General features: G+C 43.2%; 1 protein-coding gene across 2 annotated transcripts in view; it reads left to right on the top strand.

Annotated features, from left to right (window-relative positions):
• GRK5 (G protein-coupled receptor kinase 5) overlaps nucleotides 1–23934 on the top strand; it is a 166754-nt gene that overhangs the window by 82349 nt on the left and 60471 nt on the right. The window contains exon 3 of one of the 2 annotated variants that reach the window (XM_075026497.1): nucleotides 21647–21759. The exons of the other annotated variant lie outside the window; for it this stretch is intronic. Within the exon in view, the coding sequence (XP_074882598.1) occupies nucleotides 21647–21759 (113 nt within the window). The remainder of the gene's footprint in view (nucleotides 1–21646; nucleotides 21760–23934) is intronic. 2 annotated transcript variants of the gene reach the window in all.

Raw genomic sequence — 23934 nt, forward strand, 5'->3', positions numbered from 1 at the left:
TTTTGCATAGCTGTGGGTTTGATACCAGTTTAGCTTGCCAACTGCCAGCGTAAGCTGTGTAACTTGCCAACTGCCAGCATAAGCTGTGTAACTTGCAACTCCACAAATGCCATGCCAGCATCTGTTTCTCATCCTACAGCATTTTAAATAATGCACATTTCCAGCTGTCTTGCCCTTCCTTCCCAATTTCAAAGCACCGCTTGCTGGTTTCACGTGATGCTCTGAGATGCATTTCCAGGCTATGCAGTCTGTGTGCAAGGCAAAGCTGGTCAGGGGGCTGCAAGATTTGACATGAACTGTCCGTGCCCTCATCCTCCAGCACGGTTGTGTGTTGAAGCAGAAGAAATCCTCAGCTGCGAGGAGTCCTACAGCTTGTGGAATGCATTAATTAAACAAGCGTCACTGGAAGAGGTAGAATGGTAGAGGACCTCTGCAGATAACTTGGCAGCTCCCTAATACAGTATTCACAGCTTCAAGTCTCTCAGGAAAAAACTGAACAGCCTTTATAGAGGGTTTTTTAAAGCCCTACTTTCCAGTAAGAACGTAATTGAAGAACACTGTGAAGGCCCTGGAAGCGTGCTGCTCACAAGCAGAGGAAAGATTAAATTCCAGTGCTTTGTTTGGGGTAAATTGCTGACCTTTGTCTTCAGCGTTAAAGCCATCTGAAGAAAACCATTCCTAGCATACAGCAAGATGAGTTGCTTTTGCTGGATTCTCTCCTGCATACAGTGTAATAGTTTGATATGAATACAGCAGGAAACAAGGAAAATGGAAAACATAATTCATTTTGAATGGCATGATGTAAGAGGTGATTTCTCTTAAGGAGCTAGAAGGCAAAGGGATCAGTGTTAAATATTTTAAGTGGGCTCTTGGAACAATCTCCTAATGGAATTTTTTATCTCTGCCCCCGCCGCCCCCCCCTTTTACGACCGTAAGATCTATGTTTCCTGCTAGTTCTCTTTTTTTATTTACAGATTTTAAAACCTTAATCAGAACAATTTTACTTATCAGGTTATAAAAATCCTCTATCTTCTGTCCCACAGAGTCAATAAGCATTTCTTCACCTCAGTAACAGTTCCCCATTCTGCTTTCTGGGCAGATTTACTCAGTATCAGTACAATTTCTACCCACTGAGTCAACGTCTCAAGGCACAACCTCTTCCTGCCGTGCTACGTCTAAGCATTTCCTATAGTACCCTTATAATTTCCCAAATTTCTCCTCCCCCTTCAGACCCTGGGAAAGCAGATGGACCCTCCAGGCTGACCTGGAGGTCATGAAATCCAGGCTGTTAGAGCTGAAGTGGGGAATTGCATTCCAAAGGAGACGACCCTTCCACCAGGAGTGTTTGCAGCTCCGGCTGCTCTCCAGCCCACACGGCTGAGCTGATACTGAGCTCTTCGAGTGATTGCAAGTGACATGGCCTGGGGCACAGAGACAGCAGATGTCTGGTATTTAGGTTGTTACAGCTCGGTGTTTTCCACTCGAGCTGGAACTCAACTGCTAGCTAATGACAGTCACGGGGACTCAGCGGCGCACGTCTCAAACAGGGCACCCGGGAAAATCCATTGAAAAGAGAAATTCATTGAAAAGCGTCGTGCTGCTCTCAGTCATTCGAAAGGGGAGACGGTGTGCGGGAAGGCGGCAGAGGCATGAATCACCGTAGAGAGGTCCATAATCAAATGTCAAGCCCACAGTTTTCTCATCAGTCATAAAGAGAAAACCACTTGGCAAATCCAACCCAGCCCTGAACCCGGGTGACAAAACAGCCCCCTTCAATTTGACCTCTCATAAATGCTGGCTTTTTCATTATGTTTAAGTAAATCAGTTTTATTTCTCACCCCAAGCTTATAAGCCCCAGTTATGTCCCTGAACCATGTTAGACTGGCCTGTCACTCAGCTGCCCTAGAGCATACCCAGTGCTGTCCAGATGTGATGAACCTTCTTTCCCATCAAAGCTCTAAACATGAGATAGAGCTAGGAATGACGCGGATGGAAGTCCCTGGGGTCAGAGAATCGGTGCTTGACACTGCTCTGCAGCTTCTGTCACTGAAGAAGGGGATGGCCGTGTGGTCAATGTGCTGTAATAAATATAGCTGGCCTATCCGAAAGAGCTGCTGTGCACAAACAGTTATCCGTGGCCTGGGGGAGGTGATCAGTCAACACAAGGAATGTGTCCTCTGGGTCATATTCAGACCCAGAATCAAACAGACTGGGGTTAAAGAGTCTGAGAATGACAGAGCTGTCTATGGTCATGGTAAAAGATCATGCTCTAATTCAGGGCCATGGAAAGTGCATACAAAAACTGTAATCTCTCAGGCAGCGTGAGGCTGAGATAAGTAGTAAAACATTAATGCCACCATTTGCCTTCTCAAAGTGTACATGCACTGTCATTTCATGGTGTTGATCTATTCTACTTAAATAGAGTGCTTACAAAGTAGATCTTACGTGGACCTCCTGGGCTCTAATTTGCAGCAAGTAAAACTTATGCCCCTATTAATTTTGGAGAAAGGCTATTTTAAGGCTTCATTTCAGGCATTTCTTGTTATTAGTGACTTTACTATAGCTCTTTGAAACCACTCCTCTTACCCAGAACTCAGCTACCAACTACTCATAGACACCGAGAATCATGGGATCCAAAAATGAAGTCAGTGCCCTCAATATAGCTGGGCTGATGTAGAGCTGTGCAGCTATGATGTGATACCGCACACGAGAAGTAAAAAGCGGTCTCTGTCTTAGCTGTGCGCAGTAACAAACTCAGAGTTTGTTAATCAGTGAATTCTTACCTTCCCTTGATTTGAGGAACCCAAATATTTTCCAACTGAAATGTGGATATCTACAAGGGAAATTTAAAGCTTAGTAAGCAAGGCTGTGGCCTTGCTAACTGAGCTTTTCGAAGTCTTTGGGCCCCTCTGAGTACAGGCTGAAAGACATGTTCTATTTCAGGTGATTTCAGTTATTTAATCAGAAAATGATGTGAAGGCTGGAGTGAACAATACAGGAAAATCTGATAAGAAACTGAGAAGGAACACAAGTTTAAATGCCACACAAGAATGCTGAATTGTGAAAAAAGAGAAGCAAACTCTTTGAATTAGGTGAATTGTCTGATCTGGAGAACTCCACAGTATCACAGTTCCCAATGAAATCAATGGACATTGTATGAATTCTTGGAGTATCTTGCAATATTTGTAAAACTTTTCACAATGATGGATGCAGAGGGGAATTATCTGAATAGAGAAATGTGAGTATTGCAGTACCTTCTGTGAGGTTGTGCCAAGGGTAGGACCAGGTGACAGAATGGATGAAATCAGACTGTGTCAACACAGGCACCTAAGGCAAAGCGAATACTGTCTTGGGTCTGTTCAGTGAAAATACCATTTGTGAGAGACACAGGCAGATTAATCCATACTAGAGCCAGGTTTTGCCTCCCTTACTGATCTAATCAGTCTTGATTGATGAGAGTAACCAAAACCAGTTTTCTTAAGTGTGCTAGAAATTCTATGTCTTCCTTCTGTCATATCTTCGCTGACCTGCTGCCTGCATTTGCACAAACTGTTTTCATTGAACTGTGTAGATTGATCCTGGGGAAAAAGAGGCAAGTCAGCCATACTCACCATGTTGACTATGTGATTCAAAAGTGGTTTGGCTGCTCCTAAAAAAAAAGGAAAGAAAATTCTCCTGGTCTTTGGCAGAGGATAAGGTGACAACCTTCCAAACACCCTAATTTCCTTTCATTTAAAGTCTGGTATCCAAAAAATGGGGAGGCTGTCGTCACACTATGAGTGAGTTCATTTGAGAGCACGATGGTGCACACGAGGGAAGCTGGCCAACAGAACAAGGAGGAAGAGAGGCCTTTTGCAGACAGTTTTTTTTTCCTGTGGGACATACCTGGGACCCTCCAAGGCAAAATACACTTGCTTTCATCCACAACAAATGTTCTTCAAGTGGTATACCACATTTGGCAGTTGCAGCCACGGTCAACTCAACACTTGATGTTGCCCAGAACTGTAAATTCTGGTCTACGTAGTTTGTTGTGTGTGGGACTATCAGATAAGATCTTTTAATTAAGCTTGTGGCTGCTCTGCTTGGACATTGCAGCCTATTCGGCATTTCTTACGAAGAGTAGGATGTTAAATGTGGTGTCCTGGCCAAATTCCAGCCTGGATGTTTATATTCTGCTCACTTAAATGCCACTGTTGGATCATTATATGAGAGCAAACTGTGGTGCTTGTCCTTTGCTAGTATTGAATATGCCCCTTAGACCTGCTTTATGGGCAGGCACATCAGCTCTCCTCTGAGGACCAAGAAGTCATGATTCATGTTGATAATGATAGCATGCACCAGAACAGACCTTGTGGATTCTTTTTTTCTTTTTTTTCTCTGTAATCTCAAGGTTTATTTGCTTATTCTTGCAGTATCGTTGATTTTTCTACAGCTTTAGTGTCCCTGAATTATCACGATGTATCTCCAGCATGCTGCTGTACCACAGGTCCACGTAATGGGTGAAGGATAAAAACCAGATCTTTTAAATCAGGGTAGTTTCTCAAATACGTATTTCTTCAAGAGGCTTGTTTAGTCTGTTTCTGTTTTGCCAGAGTGTGTGTTTTTAGGGAGTCTCCTCCTTTACCCGACTAAATCATGATTCCCTTTTGCTACATCAATATTAGTGGTTGAACCTGAAAAGACTTGGAAGGTGTTTTCGACAGGCATCCAAAGCAATGAATATTTATTCATAACTCACCGGGGCAGGATTGCCTTGTTTTTCTGTGTTTATTCAGTGCCTAGCACCGTGCTCCCCTCCATATGATCTTGGTCCTGTGCCATGATTAGGCATTAGCATTAGTAAAATAATCTTTATTAGTAATAATGTTACAAATTAATAACAGGAAGAGTGAACGAGGAGGCAGGACTTCACTTTCCCTGCTTTGCTCCTTTGGGAGATTTATCAGGGACATCTCTATTCCAGCAAGGCAATTCTGCAAGGATGGAGCAGAGATCTACTCCTATCTTCTCTTTAAGGCTCACATCAGCAAAGTAGCCACTGATTTCCCATTGTGAAGAGGCTGAGTGGGGTACCCGGTATGCTGTACCCCCTGCTCACACTGCTTTCAATATTAAAATGTATATGTAGGAGTGCTTGAGTATTCCCACTGGAGCTTCCCACTTAAGGCCGATAGATAACCCAAACCATACCTTGATGAATTACAGAGTTCTTCCTCCACAGAGTCTGCTTTGCTAACACTTTTTCCTCTTTGCAGGCCAAACCCAGGTATTCATTTCATTTTTAAAACTATTGATTGAATTATCTTATTTTCTAAGTGCAAAGAATGATAGAAATTATTGAGCTGTAGAACAGTGGCTTGAATTGACCATGTCAGGCATACTAACCTATGGAAAAGTGGCAAGATTCTGGGTTTCACATCAAAGAGATGTGTGCCATGGGGTGGAGAAGCAGTTATAAATCTCATTAAGGCCAAGTACCTGGGCATGCCATTTTATATTTCAGGTTTATTTTTACCTGGAATGTAATTAATTCCAGAAGCTAGTTCCACAGGTTATATTTTTAGATAGTCCTGGGCCCAGCTGAGAAGAGGAAAATTCCTCATTTCCTCATAGCTGGGTTGCAGCGAACAGAACAAGAACAATAGTTTCTAAGGGGGGAACTGAAGACTTGAGCCTTCTTACATAATGTAATTGGAGGCTGGAGTTCACACATGGAGAACATGTCTTTATACGTATTCTGAAAACAACACAACAGAAATATTGTGTTGTAACTTGCATAACATATAACTCTCTTTCCCAACAGTTACTAGCAGAATGCAACACCGTAGCTTTAATAGCAAATTCATTGTGTGAACTAAACACACCCAACCAACGCCAAGTTGCCTTCGGATCCCTTGACTGACAAACGGTAGAGCTGAACGTCTGATTTTTCACAGGGGGATGGCCCCATTAAGAGGGTCAAAGCTACGTTAAGGCTGATGTTGGTCACGCAAGAGGCAGTAGAATGATCTTGCCCTGCAAGTGCTACTTCCTACATTTTCTTCTTGACTTCATCTCCACAGATGAGATCGGTGGAAAGGAAGATGGGGAGGGAATAGCGTGGAGATTGCAAAACATGCTGGGAGAAATGTACTTTTCCATGCATGTCCTGCTTGCTGGACTGCACATTCCTCTTTCCCTGATGACAGTATTATGTGCTGGGTTTTGCTGGTAGCTAGGCAGCTACCCAAAGCAACAAATCCAGGTGCCAATGAAACTTTCCATTGACTGAAGTGGGTTCAAGGGCAGCAGTAACAACTCACAATTCAGTCTTTTCTGAGGCCACAACACAAGGTCCCATACAATATTTTTAACTGCAAATGATTCCAAAATCTCTCTCAAAACATAATCTGTTCTTCATGCTGCATATCTGTACCAAGGATTTAGAAGGAAAATGGGTTATTAGTACCTAATTTACATTTTGTGTTTTATCCTTCCTGGCAAGTTAAAGCTGTGGTCAATGGTTCGGCCCCAAATGGCCTTGCATTACTCAGGCTGTCCAGACATTCATAACGCTATGAGTCCTTACCAAAGAGGCTCATATTTGTGCCAGAAATTTTGAGAGAAGAGAGCGCTCATGTGGAATATGCATAGTGTGAGAACTAAATGGAATTCAAGGAAAGTAAGGTACTATTAGTCCCTGATAAGCAGATAGAGATGCTTAATTATTACAGATCATAAAATTATACAAAACATTGCAAAAATCTTATGAAGTCTCTCTTCTTTTTCCTCATATTCTGCTGGTTTATGTTTATCTATTTAGGCTGAAAAAAATCTCTGAAAAAGAAGGTGCTTGTGTTTTGATTCCCATTTAATCCTCAAAGATAGCATCTTCTTTGAATTTTGCAGTCAAGCCTTCTGAATTCAGTGAGAATACTCACCGGTCAAGGTCCTAAAGCATCAGCAGTCAGGAAGGAACTGGCCCTGTAACACACAATAAATAATAAAGATACGCTCCTCCCAAAGCCAAACCTTCTGAGTAAGGGTTGCTGCTATTAGTGGGCTGGGTAGCACCATCCATTATTAAGGTTGCCTAATATTGCACATTATAAGATTAAGATTTTGCCAGAGTTATGTAGACTGAAATTTTCCATGCTGGATGTTTTCTGTGCTTTTTTTTTTCTTTTCTTTCTTTTTGATTAAAAGCAACAGGCTGAAAGTAGGAGCCAGGATTGATCAGAAAGACAAAGAAGCGGTATCAGTCCACTGAGGGAATGAGCAGTGGTGAATTAACACCACTATAGCTATTCCCTTAAATATTCAGGCTAAGTGCAAGATAGTTTATTCCGCTTTCAGATGAGGTTAGTTAGTTACATTGCATATTGCTGAGGGAGTTCACAAAGGTTAACTGTATTTTGCTGCAACTCATCTACCTATACATCCTCTTAGTCAAAAAGGAAAGAGGCCATCTAGGGTGTATTTCAGGGCAGGATCCCATCTTGAGGATCTCTGAATGCTTTTCCTTCCAGTGAAAGACACCAGCCACTTCAGACTGAGATGCAAAGTCTTAGCAGATGTCGCCCAAAGGATATTCACCTGGAGAGCTGTTGCAGAGCTGCCAGTATGCAGTAAATTCATATCCCACTTGTACTGCTGCCTGCTATCTTGCTGGTGTAGGACAAGTCCTGGGATCAGACGGGTGGGGGATTAGAAAGATTGAGATTGAACATAGGATTGGAGGGAACGTGCTCTCTTAGGGGAGCTACAATGGAGAAGCAGTGCTGCTGGGAAAGATGGCAAGAAGTTAGGGAGGGAAGGTGAAAGAAAAAAATGGGGAATCATGGTCCAGAGAGACCCTAGAACTGAGGATGATCAACTAACACAATTTACAGCTCCTTTCCCAGCTCGCAGCAGCACAAGGGGATACAGTGACATTCCTGTTTCAGTTCTGCTGGTATGGGTGTCAGTATGGGTGTCAACATGATGGAGTTTCTGTTTCAAAGAAAACTTAGGAAAGAGCTCAGGAAAAGCTGTGATAAAAGGACGTTCTTTGAGTTGCCAAGTCAAAAGTTCCCAGCCTTTTGTGCGAGCTCTTCCTAATGAGCAAGGGCTTCTCTGTTGATCCACGGCAGTCTTTTTTCTCCAGTTTTCCAGTTCCTTAAAAGCTTAGGAAATTAAACATGCAAAAATACGTGTTAAAATGATGAGCACCTAAAATGGATTTTTAATTAGGGCTGCCTATGCAGCTTAAATTCATATCTCTGTATATATCACATGCTTAATTTTCTTCCCCAGGAGCCCTAATGCAGTTAGTTCAAAAGACTGAGTTAGTCTGGGGATGAAACTAAGTTGTCTAATAAAAGAGGATAGAATGACTGACTCATTTATTGCATGAGGTAAAAGGTGTGTGGTAAATTCAAATAGGGATTTGCAGCATCAAAGGAAATGGTCTCATGGCCAAAGCAATTGAATAGCACACTAGGGAACTGGACAGGGATAGGTCTTACATGATGACAGTCAAGTCACTTTTAGAATAAGTTTTTCACAGTTGGCCTCTAATTCTGCATTTTTCATTTTCTGAGTAGCTGCCTTGAGATTTTGGGGTCTCAGTACTAACATCTGCAACTGAAGCAAATGGAAGATTGGCTTTGAACAGAGAGAAGAGCTTATAAAGTTAAATACACAGAAAATCAAGTTGCACAAATCAGTGGATGCTTTTTACCTTAATCTTCATATGTTTAAGTTCCCCATCTGTAAAATTGGACTGATGACATCCTTTTCGTCTCCCAGAGGTGGTGTGAAAATAGATCCATGAATACGTGTGAAGTATTCAAAGGCTACAGTGGAGAATGCCACAGAAAGGTCCGTGGGGAAATGAATCACTCTGTCTTCAGAGCAGGCCTGACTGGTGTGCAGTAAATAAAGTCTAGGGCCACACACTGAACCAGAGGAGAAAATGAAATACTGAATAGCTGCTCATTAAGTAAGCACTGTCCGTTCTGTGCGTTGAATGAGGCGAAGGTCCTGTGGGAAAAACAGTTTGCAGTGATGTAATTAAAGACTGTACCAGAACGCACGCACAGTGAGGAATGGCATTCAGGCTGCACAAGCAACTTTAATTTAGGTTTTTCCTAGGTTTTGAGGCTTAACTTTGCAACCTCAGTCACGTTCCTTTAATAATTTGGGGGGTGTCAATGTAACACTACAGCTGAATTCTTCCTTATGGAATATTGTGTCTTATAAAAAAAATATTCTCTAATCAAAAGTGAATGTGTTGCATTACTTCCTGTTTGCTTCCCATGCTGCTACGGTTAATTGCTTCTTTCCTGCGGGTGGAATGAAGACTGTTGAAGTCCAATGGCCTCAACCGTGGGCTGCTTATTCAATGTGGCATGTAAGCAGCAGGGATTTCCTTGTCCCTGGCTACAGACCTGCATACTTTACCTCTTCCATGCAAGTAGGATGAAATTAATCAGTGTTGGTTTTCTCAGCAAGCAATGAAATTTCAACGGCTGCAATGTCAGAGGCGGAAGACTCCTCAAAGGGGACCAGGAGAAAATGCATGAATGAGAAGTTCCTGCCAAGACATGAACACTACACTTGAGTGTGTCTGAAATGTTGGGCGCAGAGAGTAAATAAGCCCCATGACAGGTCTAGCCTAAATACCCGGCACTTCCATGGCAAGTAGCCCATACTTTCACCGACCTTGGCATCATGACGAGGATAATATTTTTGCAAGGATGAACTGCACTCAAACAATGTCTCTAATGTTTCAATGTCGTTGCAAACATGCTTTCCTTTCAGATCAGCCATGTGGCTCTTCTTTTCCATCCCTTTTTTCCCTTTTTCTTTCATAGAAGTACATTTTATGTGTCTGCTGAAGAGGAAATCCCTGTCTTCTGTGCAATTCCTGGGCTTACCTGAGGACTCAGAAGACAGTGCACCTCAGTCCTGGGAATGTAGGTCTTAACCCTTAGCTGATGGTTCTCTCCCAGCCTAGCTCACTGTACTTAGTGTTCCCATATCTCACTCTTATAGGAGAATCTGAATAACTCCAAGGGTATAATTTCACACAGCAATCTTGACTTCCATATTTTGTGAACTCCTCCCAGCAACTGTTGCACTCACTAACTGAAGTAACAGGAGGAGTCTAGCTACGCAGGTGGGCCACAGAATATTGCTGGTGAAGCAACAACTTGCTTTAAACATCTGAGCACCAAAAAGCCATCTACAGCATCTACTGAACCCATTCTGGAGGTCAGCATGAAGTTACAAGCACAAGAGGGTACTCTTTTTGGTGGCAGAATTGAAAGGGCAACCAGAATCTAAGTGTCTTCCCTGGAAGTGATGCTTTTCCCCAGGAAAAGGGTCGTGAGAACACTTTATCTCTGAGCATCACTTCACCTTTAAGGACACAGAGCTGGTGCTTCACACAGAGAGAAGGTAGTAGCATCACAAAACTGATAAAAGGCAGCATGAGCTGTTGCAGGGTTCCCACAGGTGGAAATAAGCCCATGCTTACTTCTAGCCTGATCCACCCCACCTCCCCATAAGTTCTTGACCAGAATAACTTGGGAAAGGTTTCTCAAACGACTAATGACATCTAGTTGTGATGCTGCTCTTACCACACCAGTACTTCTCCTTGCCATGCATCAGTCTAGTACAGAAGTTTATGAGATAACCGGATTAGATTTCAGTGGGTTTTTCTAATACTTTGCTTATTTTACCAAGCAGTGTGTGCAGACCTCCTGTTGATATCCTTGAGTGAAGCAGTGCCTGAGTGGGTCAGCAGTTGGCTGGAAGGCTGCTGGAGAACGCTTCAGACATGCATTAGGATCTCAGTTATTGATGTATTTCTTCAGATCTAACATGTAGTGCAAAGGAATGTTCAAGTATCATCTTCCAAGTGAGAAGTTAGATGTTTAAATATGTTCTCAGCATCTAAACACCATAGCACTAATTATGAGGTAGGCAACCCTAGTTGAAGTTCTTGTTAATTTTGTCTTCTGTTCACTGAAATTCTTTCAGTAGCTTTGGAGGTGATAGTCTGGGCTTGTTTTGCAGATCTGAACACCATTATTTTGTGTTGTTGAACATTTGTGGTTCTATGTTGAAATTTAGGAAACAAAATGTTATGGGGAAAAAATACTTTATAAGGATAAGACATTATTCATATTACAGTGTGAAACTAAACCAAGAAATGACAGAAAAAATGAAAAGAGATAAACTTAAAAGATACAAGTATTAGAATAACCTTTAAGATTACAAAAGTTCTCACTTAGTTTCCCTATGACAACCCAGTTTTCAGAAGAATGAAGAGGAAGTTCTTTCTAAAATTGCATTATTTTTTTTTGTAGACCTGAGTAAGACTGTTCATGGCTCTTGTGTCTGGACACCAGCTGCCATGCTCTCTACATCCATCTCAATGATTTGGTATGAATTGATCCTTGGTACTGCAGACTTCTGTCAAGAAGGAGAAAAAAATACTTTCTATTGGCAATCCCCTTTTGCACAAGTTCCTTTTAGTGTATTTGGGGTTTCTAAATGACTTCAAAATCTCTTTTCCACTCTCTTTTCATATCAATTTTACTCAGCAGCTCATCTCCATCACACCCACTCAGAGGGGGCTGTCACTCAGCAGGCAGTCAAATCAGCCTGTGAATATAAACCAAGTCAAAGTCACTGTCTGTATTATTGCACGTAGACCACTTGTACTTGGGCAAAAGGTCCAGTTAAGTGGTAATTTAGCAGTGTTGTCAAAGGGCAGTGATACCCCTTAAAACTGTTGAGGATCAATTATTTTTTTTCAGTGTATTATTGTCCCTTTGATTATTTAGGTTGATGATTGAGCTTATTCTGCAATTTTTTTAAACGTTGGGATTGACATTTAGAAAAACAATTTACCAGTGTAAGATTGTGGACTTTTGTTGTACTTGACGCTTTGGGTTTCAAAACATCAGGAGAAAAGCTGAAAGGAAAAAAAAAGTAAGTTTAGCAATGAAGTAACAACTAAGAGCATCTAGTATTCTGTTAAAGGGATCACTAATAAAATGGCTGAGATGTTTAGAACTTGCAGTGACTATTGCGTGGCATGCAGAGTTAGTAATCCCCATGAATAGTTTTATTATGTGCCTGTCAGCAACGTATGCTGCTTAAATATGCATTCGCAGAGTGACTGTGCTGGTGGCTATACGCATTCTGCCATTTTATTGACCTGGTAAAAGTTTAGTCTTAACGGCTGCTTCGGTTTCTACCCAAGCTAGTTTAGAAGGCAAAGAGTAGTTTTGCAGAAGTCTTTTCGTCTTAAGAAAGCGATTCACAAGATGTCTCCTTTCCTGGAATCGAGATGTTTATTTTGTGCTATGTACAACAGCAACAGTTCTGTAGATTTCATAACCTTAAACATTCAAATTACAACTTTTACTGAAATTTTCTTTCAGCACGTATTACTCAGAATATCACCAGGCAGGAGTCTAAATAACAGCACTAGACAGAAAATAAGTTCGGTATTTCAGTTAAAATCTTTAAGACTGGTCGTAAAAGTCACAAACAAAAAAATGTCAGTAGCTACCTTCTATGAGGACAAATCATCCAGTTCTGTCATCTCGATCCAAAGCAGAACAAAATGAGAACAACCAAGTGTTTGTTCCCAGAATTTCCCAGAGTGCTGCTGAGGTGAGCTTTCCTATTTCTTTGAGGGCTTTTTTCCCTTTCTCTGGCCTTGCTGCAGAGACATTGTTGAAAGTCATTTAAGAAAAAGGGCAACTCCTTTTCTAGTCAGGGTGGTGGTCACAGCTCTGGTGTGGGCAGCCCTTCCCCTGGGGCTGCAGAAGCATCACCACATTCAAGTGCTGGGCAATTTTGGTGATGGTGCATCTTCTGTGATCAATGTGAAGTAGCTTAGAAGTCCGCCGTGCCCTGAATAGCTTTGTGACCAGCTGTGAAGACAACAGTTCAAACACTGTGCTCAGAAAACTTCATCAAAGGCGTTGATCCAGGGGCATGTGCTTTTCAAGTGTAATTTATGGGAATGGTAACCAGCTTACTACTAGTCATTTGAATTTTTTAACTAGAAGTGTAACATACCTGTCCATCTGTCTGCCTATCAATCAGTCAGTCTGTCTCCCTGCTCTTTTTTTGGTTTTTGTTCCCTTTCCACCGTTATTCTAACTGGTGGCCAAATGCAAAAGAAAGGATGTGTTTAAGAACCCGGTACCTAATCATTTCAGGTAAAAAAAGATTTTAAAATATTCCCATTGCACATTCACAATCCAGATTTCCTGACGATTAGTCATGGTGCATGCATTTCCACTGTCATGCTGATGTTGACTGTGGAGCTGAGAGACAGACTGAGTGTTTTATTCATGTAAATTGTGCTCAACAGAGGTGGGAAAACTAGGCTTGATCAAAGACCCGCTGGAGTTGATGTCAATCTTGCCATCCATTTCAGCAGGCTTAAAGATCGCCTTCATTATTTGTAACAATTATTTGTCATCTTTCCCTGCACTCCATGCTTCACGCAACAATATATTTTTTTCCTTCTGTGATTTGAAGAGGCTCAAACATTAATGGCAAGCTCCATCTTCTCCAGCTAAACCTACTCTTGACCCTGAAGTATCTGCAGTCTGCTTTTCAACCCAGGGCTTGATTAGTGACCCACGTGGAAAGGATGCTGTTGCCTGAATGAGTAACATTTAGAAGATACCAGAAGTGTTGGAGGAGGGCTGGAATAACTCGGCAGAGTAACTCAGATTTTGTTAGGAAGAGAATTTGTCTTCCACTGGCGAGCAGCCTAGTCTCAGGGCAGAGCATTCGCTCCTCGCCATTTGACTGTGCTCCTGGCACGAGGCTGGGTGACCAAATGTCTCCCCTGAGACAGCTGAGGGTCCCTCCCCGGGCTCTGGACCCCACTCGTGTTTTTCTGTGCAGTGACTATATTGAGCTCACAGGATCTCGTTTGATCCTCCTGCTGCTGCTACAGAAAGGGTGGGTAGGTTGTTACCCCGCCTGCCAAAATCTTTGTCCAAAATCAACAAAGCCACATACGTGTTCTGGTTCAAGTACTCGTGCAAACATATTTATGCAACTGTTTGTGGGATTTGACTTTCAAATAAAATTCCATGAGCAAAGCTTCAATACAGCTGCTTTCAAAAAAACAAGTGAGAAGATCCATATATATATCACCAAAGTGTATTTAACTGCGAATTTGTTACAAAATTCTCCAAACATTTTTTCCGATTGGTCCAACTCTAAGGTTTGGACTGTTTCCATCTTCAGTGTAATGCTGCTGTGATGTGTGGAGTTTATCCCTGTAGCCTAATACCATGAAAAGAGTGGAAATAAGGAAAGTTATACAAAGCAAACACTGTCTGCATCTGAATAATTACATCAGATGTTCGATGATCAGGAGATTAAATTTTGTTTGTTTTAAAAAAGACAGCTGACAAGCAGAGAAAATTAAGTTGGCAGGACTTAAAACCAGTTTGAGGTAATTCCATTGTCTCAAGTAAGCTCGATTGCATTTGTATTTTTAATTAATTAAACTTGGATAGCCAGTGCCAAAGCAATGCTTGCTGTAACAGCATAGATGAGGGTCTCCAAGTTTTTTGTAGAAAATCCGGAATTCAAGGGGAAAAAATCAGCCAAGGCCAAAAAATGTGTTCTTCCCTGGGGCTTCATATGTAAGGTCTAGAGCCTTCTACAGCGATGAAGTGCTGGTTTTAACTGCAGACTGAGATGAGCTGCTGTTTAAAATAAGGAATCTATCAAGCCATTATCCTGTCATAAGTTGTAACAATTTCCATATTTTATTAAAAATAAAGAAAACAGATGAAATATTTATTGTTAGAGGGAGTGTGCTTTTCCCACCAGCAAGAGAACTTCATCACGGCTCTTGGCTTCAGAGTTTCGGTCCTGCACCTGCGCAGCTCTGGCCCTGCCAAGATAAACACTCTCCAAGACAGGGGCTACGTCGTCATTTTTAATCTCTGTGAAGTGCCAGGTGAAGTTATGGAGCAGTATAGCGGTTAACGTATAAAAAGACTCTGCTGTGCTCTCTTGGACTAAATTTCCGCCCCGGGAGTTTGCATTGCAAGTAAATAGCAAGGAGCCACAGGGCTATCCAGTAGCACTCTGGACTTACACACTTTTAATATACTTTTTCTGACCATGCTGCTATGAGGTAGGGCAGTGCTATTAGCCCCGTTTTATAAATACAGCACGCCACTGAGGTCTGCAGGACGCAGAATATTAGTTGTACTGGTAACTGAATTCCCACGGGAGCCTAGATGCTTGTATTAGGCTTTTATAACATGACTTACTGCCACAGTTCCTGGGAGTTTTTGAATGAACTGAAATGAGGCCTTTTTATTTCTGTCTTGTATTCTCTAACCATCTGGCTTGCCTCACTTTTTAAATGCATTGCTGGAGACAGGGCAAATGGAGAGTCCTCAGCATCTCAACAACAGGTTTGCATATTTAAAAAAAAACACAAAACCCCCCAACAAAAATCCAAACCAAACAACCCCCAAAACCCAGAAAAAATGGACAAAAAGGACAAGAAAGTTCCCTTCTGTTGCTTCCTCCCATTCCTGCAACATTCCCATGAAAAGGAGATCCCTCACTATCTTACTGTACATGTACTGGGCCAGTTTCTACCGTTGAAACAGCAATATCTATGTTTCTTCATCAGAAATGGGCCCATATTTTCAGTTTCTCAAAGAAAGAAACCTGGTTTTTCACTGCAAGTACATGGGTTCCCAGCAAAGTTTATGAAGTTCTGGCTGGCCGTGACATCTCCAGTACTGAAGGCCATCAAAAAATCAGAAGGTTGTAAGTGGGTCTGCAGAAGTGTTAACATGGCCCACCTTGGGATCTTGCTTTTGAACACAAGGATTATCTTTTGTATTGAAGCGTATTTATTAGAGGTGGAAAACCGTCTTTTGTAGAATGCAAGAGCTGATGTTCCAGCTTTCCAGATTATACTGAAATACAAGAGCAACACAGACACTGTTAATAATGCAATCAAAGCAATATAAATCCTTTTAAAGCATCCACAAAGGGTCCTTTGATAAGAAGCAACTTTCATCAGCCTCAAAGACTAGGCAGTTTAGTATGTACTGTTTATTAAGTTTATACATAGACAGTGGTAATTCCACTTTCGGCTGGAGAAGAGCAGCCGTAAATTACAAGATATAAGCTCTAGTGTTAGACTTGCTGGTTTTAAATGAAAAATGTATGTATATTAATATAGCTCTAAATGGAGTTATTCAGTGTTTAAAGACTCAATTTGTTTTCCATTAGTACCCTGACTGAACACAAAACAATTCTGTAAACTTTAAAGGCTTTGGTCTTCTTTTTTTGACAAAAAGAAGGAAATTGCTCCAAGTGCACACGCTGTACGATGGGCTGTGAAAGTCTGTTTAGTGCAGTCATGCTGCGTGTTTTTTAATCTCGCTTTTAGTTCCTGCTTTTGTCCTCCTTTTCATTGTGTGCCCCTGTAAGAGAGCTTACATGTAGAAAGCAGAGATGGGCAAAAAATCCAGAAGTGGTTTCACATTTGGGCTGGGGTGGTTAGAATCTCTTTTAGCAGCATCCCCCTCGAGTTTGAATGAGGAGGGAGGCATGTGATTTTGGGACATCTCTAGCTGAAGTTTCCATCCATCCCAGGGCTGGTGGGAATCTTTGACAGGACTCAGCCCCTTGGAAAAAGAAAGTTTTACTTTTGGTGTGCGAATGGTCTTAATGAACTGACTGCTAGCTCCTTCTGGCTCTGATGCTACTCTGTATTGTCCAGCTTGGGCGTAGCGACTGAGGGTTCCCTCGTATTTGAATGTTTTCTTCCATGAGTTTGTTGTGCTTTTTGTTGTTCTGGACTAAAGCAGGCTAGAGGAAGAGAGCAGCAGACAAATAATAGACTTGGAACAATGTCCGTTTGAAAGATTTCGGTTCACCTTAAGGAAAAAAAAAATGGGAAAGGAAGATGAGTTCTCATCTTGGGTCATTGAGCATGAGTAGGAAAACAACAATTAATTCTTCCTACATCCACTTTGGGGTTTCCAGGTGTTAAGAAAGGTTTTTTTGGTTTGGGTTTGGGGGGGGGAGGTGTGCAGGGGTTTTTGGGGCAGCAGAATTACATTGAATTTGGATCTTACTTGGTTTTAATCCAGGCTGATATAATGCCAAGGAGAGCAGAGATCCAGAGGCCAAGTCCAAACTTTCCCATGCAGCAGCATGGTGCATGTCTTCTTGGTGATTCTCCATGCATTTCTTTGAAATATCTTCTCTTGGGATTCCAGTATGTTGGAAAATAAAATGCTACTTAATAGATAGTATGTAAGTGCAATCATTGGTCACGTCAGTAATGACCAAAAAGCCAAAAAGATGTTCCTGGTTTTTGCAGACATGAAAAGTGAGATTTAAACTGAGTTCATCCCTCCCCACAGACATCTACAGGAGGAATTCTCACCACCTGATTGCAGGTGTTGGATTAGTAGCCCTTCAAAACGAGGGCTTCTGCCCAGAAACAGAAGTACAACTTTCCATAGCAGTCAGTCTCACTTAGACACCTGCAGTTTGCACTGAATGAAACAATATCAGAAAAGACTGGTTTTCAGCCAAGAGTCATCACCCAGTTTTGTAGCTCACCACTAACCCATCAAAACCCACAGATACATTGCAAATGTGAAAGAGGAGGGGGGACTCAGTTTCTCTGCAGACCACTGTTTCTCTCCAAAGTTGCTAAGGTGGTATTTTGAGCCAGCAAAAAAATGCTAGGTATTTAAATGGGAAATTAAGACAAAAAAATCTTCACAAGTCACAGGGAGGTTTTTATCTAATTAAAATATTAGATTTTCTTCCCCTTTTTCTTGAAAGTCAGGGATTTTATCAGCCGCAGCTTTCTTTAGCACCTTGTTTTGTGTTTTTCACTTCATCAATGGCATGTTTTGATCAGTATGAAATTTTATTAATAGGACTGGTTTTCCTAGGTGTGTGCTTATATCTTTTTCAGAACCTTACAGGAGTATCTGTTGGGGGAAAAATTAGGCCATAGACTTTGAATGGTGATGGTGTTATCTGTATGCAGGTGTAACTGTTTTGGTATGTTCTGTGTGCTGAGTGCTCTTTAAAGAAGTATTTCAATACATAAGCTACATAGTAAAGGGAAAAAAGAGTCAGTAGAGTTTAGAATAAATGTTATTTATCTTTATTTATCTTATGAATGTTTATGATCTCATTTTATGTAATACCTTTTCTATATTAATCTGTGTCGTTACTCTGTTAGGAAGATAAAGAATTCACTTGCATGTGCACATGATTTGCCAGGGATATTTTCTAAATCGAGTTTGGCATCAGTGAGAGGTGACTGCTTTCCTGGGGCTTCGACCCACCCAGCTTTTCACCCCCGTCTTGGGTGATTTTGCAGGTGTTAAACAGGACTGCGCTGAAGCAGGAGAGTCTGACTACCCAAGATATCGCTCTCAGAGCTGTTTCAGTTACATTTCATCATCATAAGCATATGGTTTCACTTCCAAGTGTTTAACATTTCCATTTCCTCAGGAAATCATTCTTTCTATTTTTTAAACTTTTGAAACTGGATGGATATTTTTACTGGCAGGCGGACCCAGAGCGACACGACGATTAGCCCCAGCCCAAGGGAGCCCCTGGCTGCGGTACCCACCTGGTTCCCCATCCCCTGCCCTCAGCAGCAGCTCATCAGCACAGCTCGGGGGGCTTCAGCCAGGTCTCCGGGGTGCACCACACTGTTAAAACACTTCTGCTTTCCTTGCTGTAATAAAACTACCCACTCCTTTTTTTTTTCCGCCTTAGCCGAGAGAGGTGTTTTTCTTTCTTAGGCCACTCCAGGGCCCGTGCATCCCAAGCAGGAGTTGAGAGCAGGCTCCTTTAGCGGACTTCGTGAGGCCAACGGGAAGATCAGGGCCTAAGAAAATATTTTGTGTCACCTACAAGGAATGAAAGCAGTTGCATCATGTGTTTATTGTCTGTATTGGTATATGCAGCACTTAAACGAACATGACCGAGGAGTGGATGGCTCCAGGGAACTCTTGTGTTTTCAGAGATTATTTCTGGTATTTCCTTTTTCCTCATTATGAACAGGTCACCCTTCTCACGTGTTGGCCAAGTTATGTACCATAGGAGGAAGTCTGTGCTCGTCTTTTCTTTATTTTTCATTTATGCACACATGTAATAGTGTTTAGCTGCTTGTTTTCTTTTCCTGTTATGCTGTAAAGTACAGTTATTGGATGTGCAATTTGCACACTTATTTAGCTGGTATCACTAGCCCTTTTCTTAGAAAAGCATCCTCTCCAACAGCAAGTGTCATCATATCATAACAACTTTGATAAACTAACTGCATTTTGTACAACAAGCGTTGTCACCGTGCATCAAATAGCACCGTACAAGAGAAAATATAGGGCAAACTAGCTGATTAATGTATTTGTTCCTTTGTGGTTCATTCTGTTACAAATTCAGACAGTCGCATTTTTTTTGCACTGCCTGTTTAACATGAGGAAGCTTGCTGAGGGTTTGGGCTTCTGGAGGGTTTGAGTCCTGCCATCAGGAGGGCTGTGTGCTACCGATATTCAGGATGGATATTTTATTCATACCCTCAGAAGAGTGAATTAGTCAAGGTAGCAGAAAACGGCGTCAGACAGGTGTAGTTCAACCTGCAGACCTCCCTGAGCTGCTCAGCCTCTGGCTTCACGCCGCCCTCTGGGACATTGCGAGTTGCTGTTTTGATCCACTCGGGCTCTTTCCCAACTCCTTTGCTTACCTCAGCCCTGTGCGTGTCTGCACATCTCTTCAGCAATTACCTTCTCACTAAAAAAGCTACTCAGTCAAGCAGCACAAACTTGTACCTCTCGCAAGGACAGTCCCAAGGCTGCTCAGCGTCCAGGCAAGCCGTACGTGTCTGTGTCGTGATGTTCCACGCTGGAGGCTCCAGCTCATGCAAACAAACCAGTGCCATGGGCTTGCTGCTGATAATTAGATAGACCGGAGGTCAGGGTAGGATTTACACAGTGATTTCAATCCAGTTTTATTTGGGGGAGGTATCGAAACATTACAATCTTCCGGATAGATTCAGTGTTAGCCCGATCCAAAATGGACCGGCAATGCCAGCCACAAAGTGGTGCTGGTACGTTGTTCCAGACTGCTTCAGAAGACCGGACCGGAGCAGGACCATACTGAATTAAAAGCACAGTCCAGCTAGCCCCAACCCATGTCTCCAGCGACCACCCCGTAGGTGCTTCAGGGACCGGTTCCTGAAGCACAGCCATACCTGCGCACAGGCGCAGCGCTGGGCAAGCACCCTCCTTCCTCTTACGAGAGGCACCCTTGGGTGCTCCTGCCCACCCGGCGACAGGTCAGCACGTCCAACATCTCACACAGCATTTTCTATTCAGGAGGGATGTCCTGGTTTTGCAACACATGGTCCCCAGGGTGCGACCCGTGCTGAGCGAGCCCTTCGGCTGGGTGCCTGCGTGGCAAAGGGGAGCTCCCGTTGCAGATGTGCCTGCAGATGTTCTCCTTGGGGTGGATGGAGCTGAAGGGTGCAGGAGGCCAAAGCAAAGGGGGAAATAAAAAGACATCGCAGGAGCGACTCCGGGCCTGAGAGAGAAGTACCCGAGGCACTGACAACTTGTGTGGGTTTCGTATGTCTGTTTGCAGTGCTATGTTATGTGTTTAGAAGCGGGTTGTTTCCATAATAACAGCAAGTGCCATATGGCAGCGAGGAGGGTGGTGAGACGAACGCTCAAGGAAACACAGTATGTTGTTTGACATGTGTGTGCTTCTAGAGGAATGTGTCTGGAGCAAGTACTGCTGCTCCAAACAGGCTGGAGGATTTGCTGCTCTCACCAGAAAAATATCCAAAGCCCTCGGCATTTGTACTGGTGCAATGCCGGTTAATGGTGCCTGCCCTTCTCCCATGTTTTCCTGCAGGTTGTCCCTGTGATGGGTAAAGGACCTTTCGCTTTACTGGGAGTGATGGTTCTGGATGCACCAGCACAGGGGAACAGCATTTAAGCATGGTGTTTAAGGGGAAATAGAGTTCTGTAAAGGAGTGCTGTGTGAAACCGAAACCAGCTAGATGCCATATGCTCCATCTATTCGTTAATGTTCAGCGAGTAAAAAGCAGAAATTTTGAAACCTTCGAAAATACATAGTTTGCAATAATTGTTTAGTAGAGAGTGGGTTGAGTATTTCCAGAGATTAGAGGCACTTTAGTGCATATCTAGGAAGCATCCAGGAAGGTCTCCACAAATTCCAGCTTCTCCTACCCTTTAATGTATGACTCACGATTCAAGGACTTGTAATTTGCTCCCCACATTCCCACAAACACCACCAGTCTGAGCGGTACCTTTGCAGAGTGCATATATTTCCACCACAGAAAAATGTGAAATTATTTTTTCATAATAGCTGAATGGCTTTTGCGGGACTTTTACCAACATTAACTCTATAAAACTGAGCCTCTCTCGTTTGAGTCTTAGTATTCGGATACCTGAAACATGGTGGTGGGGAGAAGGCGGCAGTTCTGATTTGGGGTTGTGGTTCTGCACTCACTTGCAATGCTTTAAACTCCTAACCAACCCAAAAGGCATAGCTCTTCTCATTTTCATGCTTCTCTTCTTCTCTTTATTGCCTCTAGAGAGAGATTACTGCAGCATATGTGAAAAGCAGCCGATCGGAAGGCTTCTCTTTCGGCAGTTCTGTGAAACTCGACCTGAGCTCGAGTGCTGCATTAGGTTCCTTGACTCGGTGGTAAGTCAATTCTTGTGATATTTTGAGGTGCTTCGCAGTGCGCTCCTGACAGAGGAGACTCCCCTGACCCCGAGAAATCACTGTTTCGTGGGACGTGATTGTGTGTCGAGGGACAATGCCCAAGCAGCTGAGCTGCGCCGAGTGATGTCTTTTAATGTGGGTGAAGCCTGCAATGCTGGGAGGCACTGGGAGGAAAGGGAAGATGACGAATGGCCTGACAAGAGAGGATGAGGAGTATGATAATGCTAATATCTATCTCTTATCGAGCCTTTTTGTCGGTAGACTTCAGGGTGATTTATAAAGGACATCCTGATTGTTATCCTGGTCTTTCAAATAGGAGAACAGAGGCACAAGGTTTAGAAGTGACTTGGTTAAGGTCATCAAGAACAAAATCTGCTCCATTTTCCATCCCAGTGAGCTATCAGTTAAGCCGGCCACTGAGCAATTCCCCCCCAGCCCCACGGGGACCTGACGCTCTTTCCCAGTCTGGCAGCGCTTGGCCGTGTGTAGTGCCAGCAGGAGAAGCTGTTCACGGTGGAAAAGTCTCTCAGTGGCTTTATTTCTGGGAGCCCGTGGAATGGTCGGGTGTTGATGAGCCAAAAGGCTAAATCATACCAGAGAGGAAGATGAACTTGTCACTGCTGAGTGTGAGTGTCTGGGGGGCTTCGCTCTCTGGCTAACACTGACAGTCGAAAGCAAAATGATGCATACTAAGAGGAATAAATTTCTACTGTTTGTACTATGGTAAGGCTATTCTGAAATATAGGGAGATGTGAGGATTGCACTGAAGTTGTTAAAGTAAGAGTCTGGGAGAGGACACGTGGTCACTTAAAGTTTATGTTAGTACTGCCATATCTACAGCAAATCTACAGCATCACAGAAAGTGTTGGATAAAGTCCTATTCAAATCAGTTTTAGCTGGTCACAACTTCTACCTGATATTCCTAGCACTGGTCATGTTTTTTTCCCCAGTGAAGGGTTTAGGCATCGAGGTACATGAAACTGCTATATCTGACAAACGCTCTGTGCAGCTGTGCTCAAGGCCGTCGGGCAGGAGGACGTTTCGGGTACCCTGGATGTGTTTGTCCTGCACCGAACCGGCATCGTCTAGTGAGGTGTCTGCCGCTGATGAAACATCAGGCACTCGTCTAGGGAGTCCCGGAGCCTCTCCCAGCCTCTCCCAGCAGCACCAGCAGCCCAGCCCACCTCCGGCTGCGGGAATCGAGGGCGCTGTGTCGCTTCATTCTCCCGAAGACACGTGGAGTGGTGCCAAGCGCTGAAACTCCGTGTCCTCCCACCATCCCTGCAGCATAGGCAACACGGGTCCTGCGAAAGCTTCTGGTGGGACTGGCATTGTTTTAAATCTCCCTCTCTGAGCAATCCCAGACAGATATCCCCAAATCTTTTTGCAAGGGTGTGCTTTGCACCCACTCCCAGGTTGCTTTTGCAGACTGGAGCTGCCCTGCATACCTTTACTGGGCCAGGAATCTCTTCCCAGTTAGGCTCAGACTGGCACTATGAGGATTTCACGAACAAAATCCCTGGCTGTGTGAAGGTCTGAATATTTACTCTTTCTCTCTTCTTTTTAACGCTAATTAACAGCAGTCTTCTGTGTTTATTGATTTCAAATTCTGTACAAGCTTGCTCCCAGCCCATGAAAATCCCTGTATTAGGCAATATTAAGGTCGAGCAACACGTAGAATCATATAGAATCATAGAATGGTTTGGGGTGGGACCTTAAAGATCATCTAGTTCCAACTCCCTGCCACGGGCCGGGACACCTTCCACCAGACCAGGTTGCCCAAAGCCCCATCCAACCTGGCCTTGAACACTGCCAGGGATGGGGCAGCCACAGCTTCTCTGGGCAACCTGTTCCAGTGCTTCACCACCCTCACAGTAAAGAATTTCTTCCTAATACCTAATCTAAATCTGCCCTCTTTCAGTTTAAAGCCATTACCCCTTGTTCTATCCCTACATGCCCTTGTAAAACGTCCCTCCCCATCTCTCTTGTAGCCCCCCTTTAGGCACTTGCAGGCTGCTCTAAGGTCTCCCTGGAGCCTTCTCTTCTCCAGGCTGGACAACCCCAACTCTCTCAGCCTGTCCTCACAGGAGAGGTGCTCCAGCCCTCTGATCATCTTTGTGGCCCTCCTACGGACTCATGTCAACAGGTCCATGT

Source organism: Buteo buteo, chromosome 4 (assembly GCF_964188355.1).
Source record: "Buteo buteo chromosome 4, bButBut1.hap1.1, whole genome shotgun sequence".
Taxonomy (NCBI): Eukaryota; Metazoa; Chordata; class Aves; order Accipitriformes; family Accipitridae; genus Buteo; species Buteo buteo.